Source organism: Ipomoea nil, unplaced genomic scaffold (genome assembly GCF_001879475.1).
Source record: "Ipomoea nil cultivar Tokyo-kokei standard unplaced genomic scaffold, Asagao_1.1 scaffold2283, whole genome shotgun sequence".
NCBI lineage: Eukaryota > Viridiplantae > Streptophyta > Magnoliopsida > Solanales > Convolvulaceae > Ipomoea > Ipomoea nil.
In genome coordinates, this window is record NW_017618711.1 from 1464781 (window position 1) to 1476992 (window position 12212).

General features: G+C 30.7%; 1 protein-coding gene across 1 annotated transcript; it reads right to left on the reverse strand.

Annotated features, from left to right (window-relative positions):
- Positions 1-300: 300 nt before the first annotated feature.
- LOC109151046 lies at positions 301-4226 on the reverse strand. Its single transcript, XM_019298949.1, has 6 exons — positions 4028-4226; positions 3254-3531; positions 1584-1794; positions 1093-1492; positions 637-719; positions 301-554 (listed from the first exon to the last, which is right to left on the reverse strand). The coding sequence occupies exons 1-5, from the start codon at positions 4155-4157 to the stop codon at positions 680-682; spliced, it is 1059 nt and encodes a 352-aa protein (XP_019154494.1). The 5' UTR covers positions 4158-4226; the 3' UTR covers positions 301-554; positions 637-679.
- Positions 4227-12212: the final 7986 nt, after the last annotated feature.

Below are 12212 nucleotides of genomic sequence, written 5' to 3' on the forward strand. Positions count from 1 at the left end.
GGTCCGGTTAGGAACCGGAACCGTACGGACGGTTCGGTTCCAATTCCGGTTCAACAGTGCACGGTTCAATTCGAACCGTAGTCACCCTATGTTTGAGTTCAAAATTTTTGCCAACATCCTCAAATTACAAGTTAACAGTTTTTCAAATAGATTGGCTTTTATCTTTAATTTTACAAAATTTAAAAATACATGAACTAAAATTAAAGTAAATTAACTAAATTGATTTTTTTAAAAAATGATATAGCATATCAACCTTCAAGGTACTTTAACCAAATGTAATAGATTAAAAATAAACATTAGTAACACCCTAAATGACATGACATAAAAAGCCAACTTGTTTCAATTCACTACCAAAAAAAAAATAAAAAAATAAAAAAAATCCAGTTATGACCAACACCAAGTACATATTCACAAAACTCAAGTACATAGTAGCCTAGGCTGCCAGATGCAGGGGTGACATTCAGAACAGTTTATCATGTAGTGATAATCAGCACGCTTAACCGACCCTCATGCCGGGAGATTGCAGAAGAGAGAAGCTCGAATGCAGATTATAGCTACACAAAACATATAGACAAGGTGTGATTATAGTAAAAGTAGAATCCAGAGAAGGTGTGGTTATAGCAAAAGTAGAACTACCTGTCCTAGGATTAGTGGCTTAATCCACTCAATGCTGAGGAAATCAAGAAACTTGACTTGGGTGCGCCAGAACCATAGGTACCCTGCAATTAAAAAGAAATTATTTTTCGTTAATCAAATAGATACAAAACATCCAAAATAGGTACTGCATAGGATTGATAATGGAGTATAGTGTTCTGTTGTTTTAGGATGGAGTAAAGATGTTCAAGAAACATTCTCTCAGCCAACTACTATTGCCCAATAATGAACCATCTATCATATAGTTTATTGTCAAGGATTTTGTACAAAAATGAAGCAACTGTAACCAAAGACACACATGACAAGGGTGCAAAATATTAAAGAGGTGACAGAATAAAGATTGTATTTTGAAATGAGGACACAGAATATTAGATAAAGATAGGAATGTGCAAGAAACTTGACTGGAAAGTTCATTACTCGATGAAGTAGAGTACTTACTGTGAACCAACTTGACTATGTTTCTTAGCCTTATTCTTGGATTTCCGTTTCCGTTTCTTTTCACCTGTCGGCTGCACAAATACAATCATATTGGGCTGCACTGGTGTGGGCACACATGTTGGAGGTATAATTGCTTGTATAGGTTCTGAATGTTCAAGAACTGGTTTCTTGAATTCATGGTGAGGAAGTTGAGGAAGTTGTGTAACTGGAGTAGCTGTATGTTGGACAATGCTTGATTGCTGACTAGCAGTGTTATTTTCCATTAAAACCTCCTTCCCAGTTACTCCAATAAGCATGTCTCCCGTGCTAATAGGGCTACAATCCTTGACTTTAATAATGCTAGCATAAAGCTTGACCTTAGATTGGATTATCTCTGAGAGGATGGTTTTATGTTCAGACTCTGCGAAATAGAATAAATGAATTGACAACTTTATGAAGAGTGCACAAATAATGGATAGCAATTATATTCGTAGTGTAGGCAGTTTACTTACCCAACAGTGAGGCAATTACAGCACGAGCTGCTAATCGTTCAGCCTCCTTTTTGCTTCTTCCAGCCTCCCCAATATAAGAACAACCATTAAAAACAACTGTAGACTTGAAAGCATGAGCTGATGCATCAGGCTGGACAGTATGATAAGTTGGATTTTCTACACTTATCTTCATCACAAGCTCATTTAGGATGGACTTGCAAAACATTTTATCCTGGAGAAGTGCCATAAAGGAAAAATCAGCTTTCAGACAGCAGAAAGACAGTGGCTGAAGACCTGAAGTTAAATTATAGCTTTCAGACAGCACCCAATAGGCACTACAAGGAGAATGTGGAAGTGTATGCACAGTGAAAAACGACATTACTTTATGCCATTGTTACAAATATAACATATATGAAAAAAGTCAACTTGGACTTTGTATTCGTTGGCAAATCAATGTCCCTGGTCCATTCATTTCCACCACAAAGTCCTACATAAACCATCAGAACTAAACTCAAAGAAATATAGTCTCCTTTGAAAATTAGGAGCATTCTGCGGAAGTACCATTTGTTTCTATCACAACATTATCAGGCCACTTAATTTCTAGGTGCTTTACTAGATTTCGCGAAAGTCTAAAATTGACCTGAGCAACTTAAACAGAATTCTGAAAGAGCACTACTATAATCACATCACAGGTTCTGTAAAGTTTCTTTCATATTGTACGGTTTATACATCTTATCATATTCATTTTATTGAGAGCAATACAAGAGCACCTAATTGATGAGCAATCATTTCATTTCATTAAGCATTGGTACCCTACTATTCTATTTAACTTTAACTTTAATCTTATACATATTGTGCATGCAACCCTAGACTCTCCCATAACTTTCAAGTCACAATAGAACTCTACAGAATCTGCAAGCCAATTCCATTCAAACAAAGCATATCCAAAAAAAATTGTACTAAAATTCATCTTCCATCTTGATTTTAGCAGTTAGATGTATATGCCCCAGAAGCCAATTTTGAATATAAATTTAGGCATTTTCTTATTATAGAAATGATATGATTAATGACATTTGATTTAGAAAGTGGGTAACAATTCAAATCAGATCAGTATCATTGCTTGAAAAATGAAAATATTTAATCTTATTGATAAGAGATTGCATGTTACTCAAATATCTGTAATCTACTTGTATCAATCAAAGCTAATTGTATGATGAGGAATAACAATGCAAACATAATCTTGAACACCTATGCGTATTCCATTCATGTTCAAGCAAAGACAATACTCATAACATATAGGATGGGAGTTCTGCTTTTCCATTATGAAGCATTTCTCCTTCTTAAGAACCAATTCACTCTGCTAATATTGGTTTAAGTGGATGGAAATTAAGTCTAATTTAGTAAGAACATTAATGTCCAAATCTATCATGTAAAACTCATGGAGTAAAGAAGTAGATCGTGGGATGGAAAATAGAAATGATCTATAAATGGCAGAATCTACCTGCTCTGCTATTAGTGCTATACTAGGGGAACCTACAATCAAATTTAAAGTATAATTGGATAATAGAAATGACCTATAAATAGCAGGCCTCAAGAAGAGTTTTGAGTTGAAATGGACTCACTTACTTGGATTGAATGAGTCTAAAATAAAGCCAAGCATCCAGAGTAAATATCTAAGACTGACAACAAACCTCATGAATATTATTAAGTAGCTGTAGTTCCTCTTTCTTTGTTATTGGAGGCATGCTCTCCATTGCATGTCTCGCAGCATCCTGTTCTGCAGCCTTCCGGTGTGCAAATGTGTTAGGAGAAGTATACTTCTCTCCGCCTACTGAGACTGTGCCTCTAAATTGTGGCGCATGTGGATAACCTTCATTGACTATTGCATACTCTGGGAGTGGCAAGCGTGCTTTTTGTGCATATTGTTGAAGGAGGCTCTTATGATTAACAGGAACATATTGAGTGGCATCTATTCAAGGAAAAGCAAAGGACAAACACATAGAATCAAGAACATTATATTAAAAAAAAAGAGTACAATTAAGACTCAGTTATGCCATATATGATTCAGCTCATAAACTAATAATAATACTAAAGCATGGCCATCTTGAGAACCATTAACAAAACTGATGAATTAAAAACTACTCTAAGCAAGCTAAACAAATTTATATATTTATTTATAAGCTTGATTAATGGGTTATTCACAGGAAGCTAGCCAAAAACGGAGATCTTAGCTAAAAAGTCTACAACAACAATGTAACAGCACAAATAACTCATGTAATTCAGTAGCTAGAAAAAAAAAATTAACAAAAACCTAAAAATCCAAATCCAAATCAGCAAATGTTGTTCAAAAACATGAATCTTCTAGAGGAGTTCAAGATCAAGCCTTTGACCACAAACGAACAAGAAAAATAGCGCTACAATCGAAGGATGTTATTTCTAAAATGAAAATACGCTATGGCGCTTACCTTGAAGTCTGCCATCGCCGACGGCAGAACTTTGATTCACCGGAATGTTCAGGCTTCCACTCATCGCCGGTGTAGCGACGTCTGGCAGCGGCGCTCGTGGATGCGTAGGGTTCAGCTGCAGTTCAGCCATAGAGCTAGCTCACCTCAGAAGCAAATTTTTGGAGAAAGAGTAGCTTTGGATTCTGTTTAGTGTAGACAGGTAATCAGATACACCTTTATATGACATTTGTCAATACGGATTACTATTTACTCCCTTGTCCTTTCCTCCCATCCTCCCTATTAATTCAAAATCTACAAATCTTACTCAATAATATTAGGTCCTTAACTGGAACAAAAAAATATTATTAGTATTATTTCTTAAAGGGGATGGTTCATATTATTTTAATTTTAATATATTTTTAATAATTTTTCTTATTTACAGTCTATTATATTATTTTTTTCTTTAAATAACCTTAAACCCCGTTATAATAAACTTTAGTAACGAAATATCCCGTTAATTATTTATTTTTCTTAATTTACTTATTAATAATTTCTATAAGAAAGGTTTTAGGTTCAGACCTCACCCAGTAAGAGTTGGCATAATTCTAAAAATATACTACGCATATGTTAAAAATACAATATAAAATTTAACATAAACTTTGGTCAAATAATTAGCTCAACTAAATACATAGCATTGAAAGTTGAGCATCAAAGGTTATAAATCAAGAACCTTGCAATCATTTTCTTGCATTAAAAAAAAAATTAGGTTTTTTTTTTGTTTAATTAATTTTCTTTTGATTATATTTTGAATAAGACTCAATATTCCAATTATGTTTTTGCATTGTTGGAATGATTTAGGTCATTATGGTATTAATATTATTGTATGTATTTCTATAATGGTACAATTGTACATTATTTTACAAATATTGTATTATTATTTTATTTTATCGTACAGAATTGTTCTTCCATCATTGTCATACTTGCGCGACCTAACTACAAAGTTGTTGATCAGAAATACAACTACATCTGAACTCAAAAGCGGTGTGACCATTCTCCAAAGAATTGACAATGTTGACATCCCACTGGCTCTAATTCAACAAGTTTACACATCATTCTCAGAATTTTATTAATGCATGAAAAGTGAAAACTTATGAAGAAATTTGCAAGTTAATTTTTACTATATAACATTATAACAATATCTATTGTAACAATATATTTTGAATTATTTATTATCATCATCTATTGACAGCAATTGTAGCAACAAATACCCTACTTTATTTATTATTACTCTTATTAAATTAAATAAATTAGTAGCTACAACAAAAAATAATACATATACATTTAATTAATTTATAACTAGATGCCTATATTGCCTTTATTCAAAAATAAAATTCATTATAAAAACAGATATAATTTCATTAATTATATTATATTTATTATTTTATTTTCTACAATTCAAATATTCCATGCCTTCAAATTCATGAATTAATTATATTCACTACATTGTCATTGTCTTCTTTTTACAATATATTGTAATTAAATATCAAAGTTATAATACAAAATATGTTATATATTTATTTGCCAAGTATTTTATACAAATATAATAAATATTAATATTTTGTTCAATACTTTCACATGATAATTTACGACACATATCTCACAACACATGAAACATATAGGAAAAAAACTACCACTGTCAAATATTAATAGACGCTTACTACACTATAATCTCAATCAAATATATAGTACAACTAAGACCCACAATCATATATACAACAAGACAAATCTAAAACCTACTACACCATAATCTCATTACATGACGCTGCTTTTTATGCTACCACTAGTAACCCAACTGCACATGACACACTACGAATAAAAAAAGATGATGACAAGTATTGAAGATGAAGACAATGACAATACTACCCAAAAGAGAATAAGAAGACTTAGAGAAATTTAAATCGAAAGTAATATTTATTTAGACTATCATTTTTAGATTAAGTATTTAAACTAGCGTTATTACAAAGTTGCAAACATTTATTATAATGACAATTATAATCAATCTCTCATATATTATCTTGCATTTATATATATTTTGAATTACTGATTTAAATAAACAAATTCAACATTCAATTACATATGCATTAGCATATCTTATATATAATCTTGCATTGATATACTCCAAATTATTTATTTAAAAATAACTATTGGACATTATTTCATTCGCGCAATGCGCGTGAAAAAATTAGTTTTTATTATTAAACACAAAAAGGAAAATCAAATTAAAAAATAATATATATATATATATATATACACATATATATATATATATATATATATATATATATATATATATAAAATTTAATTAATGAATATTAAATAAAATATAAAAAATGAAGCATAGAGTATTTTTATCCAGTTGTATCAATCGAAGAATAACTTTACTTTTTAGAGTTATCGAAACAAATCGACAGTTTCACCATAGCGACATAGCCTGCACTTTGGCAGGACGGGCTTAACTAGCCTAAGAAAGGCCACCCTGTCCTGCCTTAAGCTCGGGAGGTTATGTAATATTTTCTGGAAAAATTATATAGGTCATGTTTGATACCATAGTTAGCTTATGGGTTAATTTTAACTTGTTTGATAACTATTAACTGTTTGATTTGGTTAAACAATTAATATGAGTGTTTGATTAATTGGCTTTTTGTAACAGCTTATTATTTTAAAAAGTTAAAATTTAAAAAGTTGCTCAAAGCAATTTTTTCGATCAGTTGTTGAGAAAGTCATTTTTCATGTGATAAGCTATTAGCTAACAACAAATTTACAAAACATCTTTCTACAATCAGCTAATGCTATCAACTAATCAAACTCACTAACCCAATCAGCTAACAGCTATTTATCAATCACCCCCATAACTTGAATCAAACATAAGAATCTTATATTTCTAGACAAATATAACATTGATTATCTTATATAAATTGAACCAAACACCCTTTTAAAACAATAGGAAATGGGTCAACAAGATTTTGGACCGCCCTCTAGTAATGTTGAGCACTTGAGCCTAGTGAACTAAGTGAAGCTGACCAGAGGAGCAAAAAAGTGCAAATTATGCTGTGCAACCGTGTGCACCCAAACGAAATTGTTTACTGTGATGGAGTAACGGTGCTATTAGTGACACCGTTTAACTCCATCAATCAAATTATTATTATTATTATTATTATTATTATTATTATTATTATTACAAAAATTCTAATCGACGTGTAATTATGAATATATAGTTATGCAAGTCTGAATATATAATTATGAAGTTATGGATACATGAACATGCATGGTTCTCTGTGAACAAGCACTTTAAGAATTCTGAATATGGAGTTATGTAATTATGAATGTCTAGTTGTGAAATTATGAATATATAGATATGAAATTATGAATGTGTAGTTATTATTTCTGAATGTACTGTTGTCAAATTATAAATATATAGTTATGTAATTTTAGACATATAGTTATGTAATTCTGGATATATAGTTATGAAATTGTGGATATATAGTTATGAAATTGTGGATATATAGTTAGAAATTATGGATATATCCTACTGTTTGAATACGAAAGGAAACCACCTAACGTCGTTAGCAACGATCCGAACGAAATTTTTTTTAAAAACGAAACGACGTTGTTTTGCAACCCCTGCACCATGCATGGTGCACACAGTTGCATAGCATAACGATTGTTGAGGTCTTCATCATGGGCTTCAGAACACTTAGGAAATGGTTAAGGATTGTGAGGAAGAAATTTCAATTGTTATGCCATGGACACAAGTGGATCCAGATCCAAAACGACGTAGCTTTGTGCGTCTGGAATAACGGTATCGTTAGTGACATCGTTTCTTTTGCCAATGAATATTTTTTTTTTGTGTGAATATACAGTTAAAAAAATTGTGAAAATAGATTTAAAAATTGTGTTATACTGTTGATATAATTGTGAATATAGCGTTCAAAAATTGTGAATATAGAGTTCTGTAATTGTGAATATTGAGTTCTGTAATTTTGTATATTCAGATCTAAAATTTTGAATATTCAGTTCTAAAATTGTGAATATAGAATTCTAAAATTGTGAATATAGAGTTCAAAAATTGTAAATATAGAGTTCTGCAATTGTGAATATTGAGTTCTGTAATTTTGTATATTGAGATCTAAAATTGTGAATATTCAGTTCTAAAATTGTGAATATAGAGTTTAAAAATTGTGAATATAGAGGAACGAATTCTGAAGACAAACAGCAAGGAAGGAAGCAATTTAAAAAATAAAAATAAAAAATTAGACGGCATCATTTGAAGCAAAACGACGCCATTTTGGACCCGGGTCCACCTTGCATAATTTGTCAAGAAATTTCAATCATTATTGTGTGGACCATGGTCCACACAAGTTGTATGGACCATATTTTGTCTACTGTAAAATAATGTACATTCAGTACAAAAATAACGTATATTCAGTATAAAAATAATGTACATTGTATTCAGGGGATGTACATTATTTTTGTTCTGAGTATACATTATATTATATGATGTACATTCAGTACAAAAATAATGTACATTTAATATATTAAAAATGTACTTTTTATTATGGTCCACGTAACATTGTGTGGACCATGGTCCACATAATAATTTGCCAAGAAATTTCACTTGGGTCAAAAACTTGTTGAACGCAAGTGTTGCTTTGTAGGCCCGCCCATTAAGATGAGATTTATCTTCTAGAATAGTCGTGGGCTTGGCAACCCGATGATGGTTCAAATCATGATGGACATGGTGCACGTTAATCTTATTTTTATCCGAGACTAGGGCAAACTATAGTATATAATTATAAAAATTTTTAATGACCTACATATTAAATAAACTTTTAAACAAACTTCAAGGGAAGGTCAGACCAATTGTAATCTTAGGTTTAAACCTTTTAAAAAAAAAAAAAAAAGGCATAGGCCCTGACTCGGCCTTAAATTTTTATAGCAGGCCCAAGTCTAATTTTCTAAAACTCATCTTAGCCCGCCCTATTTTCATCCGCAAATTATGTTGTGCAACCGAATGCACCTTGCAAGGTGCATACGGTTGTAAAACGGCATCGTTTTGGTTAAAAAAACGCGCGTCCCACTTAAAGAAAAAATCAGGTTCGATTCCCGGCAATAGCATTTTTATATATTCAGAAATTCATAACTATATAACCACAATTTCATAACTATATATCCACAATTTCATAACTATATATCCACAGTGAATGAATGAAGTAAAAATCCACAATGAATGAATGAATGAAGTAAAAATCCACAATGAATGAATGAATGAAGTAAAAATCCACAATGAATGAACTAAATATCCACAATATATGATTGAACTAAATATCCACAATGAATGAACTAAATATCTATAAATTCATAACTATATAACCACAATTTCATAACTATATATCCACAATTTCATAACTATATATCCACAGTGAATGAATGAAGTAAAAATCCACAATAAATGAATGAATGAAGTAAAAATCCACAATGAATAAACTAAATATCTACAATATATGATTGAACTAAATATCCACAACGAATGAACTAAATATCCATAAATTCATAACTATATAACCACAATTTCATAACTATATATCCACAATAATGCTATTGCTGAGAGTCGAACCTGATTTTTTTTTTTTTTAAAGTGGGACGCGCGTTTTTAATCAAAACGACGTCGTTTTGAACCGTATGCACCATGCGCATGGTACATTCGGTTGCACAGCATAACTATTGATTTTCATCCATAAATCATAATTACATGCTTAATTTGCACTATTAAATATGAATTTTATGACTTCTAAAAAAATGAACTACAATAAAAAAGCATAAAAGCTATCTACCATAATGTAATAACTAAGTATTTATTTATTTTTGTGCATTTGCACATTAAAAATATTAGTATACTTATATTAACCACAAATATATTAGGCTTGACCCAATACTATTGGCAAGGACTAATACCCCTAACAAATATATTTGACAGAGACATCTGAGCTTTAACCTTTTATGAAGTCTCAAAGAGTATCAATTGTTCCGAGGAACCTAATTAAGTTGAAAATGACAGACATCCAACAAAATCATAATTATTTGAATATTATGTATTTGGTACGAGACATACAACATATATGGTGCTAATTTTTTTTTTTAATATAATATTTGCCTAAATTTTGAACAATATATGAAAGGAACAAGCCAACTTTGCTAACCATTTGAGGCAATTAAGTTGCTACGCAGCCCTACGCTATATGGTTACAGCATATATGAAATTTGGAAACTTAAAAAATTAACCATTTCTTTAATTTAATTAGGAGAGTATTATCATTGCATTAATTTTCGAAATATAATTTTTAAATTAATTACTTCCATGATCTCACAAGTATTAGGACATTTTTACTTTTAGTCAAATATTATTGAAAAAATAGTCAAATAAGTCCACGAACTAATAGCCATAGTGTAATTAAGCCCATGAATTGAAAAAAGAATATCAATCAAACTTGAAAAAAAAAAAAGTACAATTAGCTACTCTAATATTTACTGTGATAATAGCTCTACCATCAAACTTTCAAAAAAATCCGGTTTTATATGAGAGGAGCAAAAACATTGACGTGAGATTTCATTTCCTTAGGAATCACACAAGAGATGGAACAATTGATCTTTTTGATCTACTGCAAAAGTGAAGACTAGTTTGCTGACATTATGGCCAAGCCTCTAAAAACATATGCATTTCATAAGATAATGAAGCTGCTGGGAGTTTGTGAATTTGTTTATGAAGATCTTCAATTTAGGGGCTGAAATGTTGAATAAATTAAATCAGTAAGATTATTTCTACAATTGTCCAAGTTTTATGTTTTACACTAGCACATGTATTGTCTCTCCTTAACTGTAGGAATTTTTTATTAGCTTCTGTTTAGCTCTATATTCTGTTCTTGTATGACCTATTTAAGGCTAAAGTACAGTTCTAAAGTAATAAGCTAGATTGCAAGAAAATAGGTCATAGAAGAACAAAATATAGCTAAACAGAAGCAAATAAAAAAACTCATTAAGGAGAGCCAATACATGTGCTAGTGTAAAAAGAATCTAATCACCCAGGAAAAAGAATCCTACATTCACATTTTAAATTGTCAGGAAAGTTTGAACTTTTTTGGCTACCAAACCGGGGCGGCCTGTTCTTATAAATAAATGAGGCACTACCAAAGTATAAGCGCAATCTTTAATTTAATGGTGAATCGTGAATGGTATTGGTGGTGAATGGTACAAGTTTCAAGTTATCTCTGCAAATTCAGGGTTTGAGACATCATCTGTGCCGTTAGAAAAACATAATAGTTTTGCAATACTCAATTTATTAGGTCCTAATAATTAGGAGAAAAAAGTGATTTGTGATAAAATTGATGAGTTTTAAGATTCATTGTATATTTTATTTTTATTTTTTAAGTAGTTAGGTAAAAAATAAATATTGTGTCCTCTAAAAATTTAAGGCCATGTACTAATGCTCATCTTGCACGTTCTAAAATCCGGTCCGGCTAGCAAATACCCTCTTAGTGCATGCATGAGTTGTCAACGTTGTGGTAAAATTAGTATTAAAGAAATGTTTTTTTTTTTTTTGTTTTTTTTTTTTTTTTGTTTAAGTGCTCAAAATCTCAACTTTTCAAGTTTTTTTTTTTTTTAAATAATTTTTATAGAAATTTGAGACATTTTTTTCCCTAATAAAATCAGGTGTGTTTGCTTGGATGGAAAACATTTTCTTAAAAGTGGAGAAAAATGTTGTTTTATGTTGTTTGGTTGGATGGAAAATATTTTCCATTAGAACTTAGCTTGACTTCCTTAAAGTGAAGGAAAACAACATCCTAGTAAAGGATTGGTATTTTGTTTTTCAAAGGATTTGGGAAGAAAGTATAACACAATCGAACTATTTTACCCTCATCAAAGTTTATTAATTACACATATATATTATTGTTAAGGGCATATTGGTCTTTATATTCATAATTCATTACCCTTCCAAACCCAACCAAACAATGTAATTCATATTTGCAGTAATTTCTTTTCCACCAATCAAACAATGAAATTTATTTTCATTGTAATTTGTTTTCCAAGGAATTTGAATTCCATTTCCCTTATTTTTGCACCTTAGAAAGAGTAGATTAGTGGATATATATAC

What these genes read in the sequence shown, in the direction of transcription:
- LOC109151046 (XM_019298949.1), bottom strand. Translation starts at nt 4,157, where the DNA reads ATGGCTGAACTGCAGCTGAACCCTACGCATCCACGAGCGCCGCTGCCA. An exon ending in CGGCGATGGCAGACTTCAAG is followed by an intron (nt 3,532 to 4,027) that starts GTAAGCGCCATA and finishes TTCCTTGAATAG; the next exon opens with ATGCCACTCAATATGTTCCT. An exon ending in CATAGTCAAGTTGGTTCACA is followed by an intron (nt 720 to 1,092) that starts GTAAGTACTCTA and finishes TTTTAATTGCAG; the next exon opens with GGTACCTATGGTTCTGGCGC.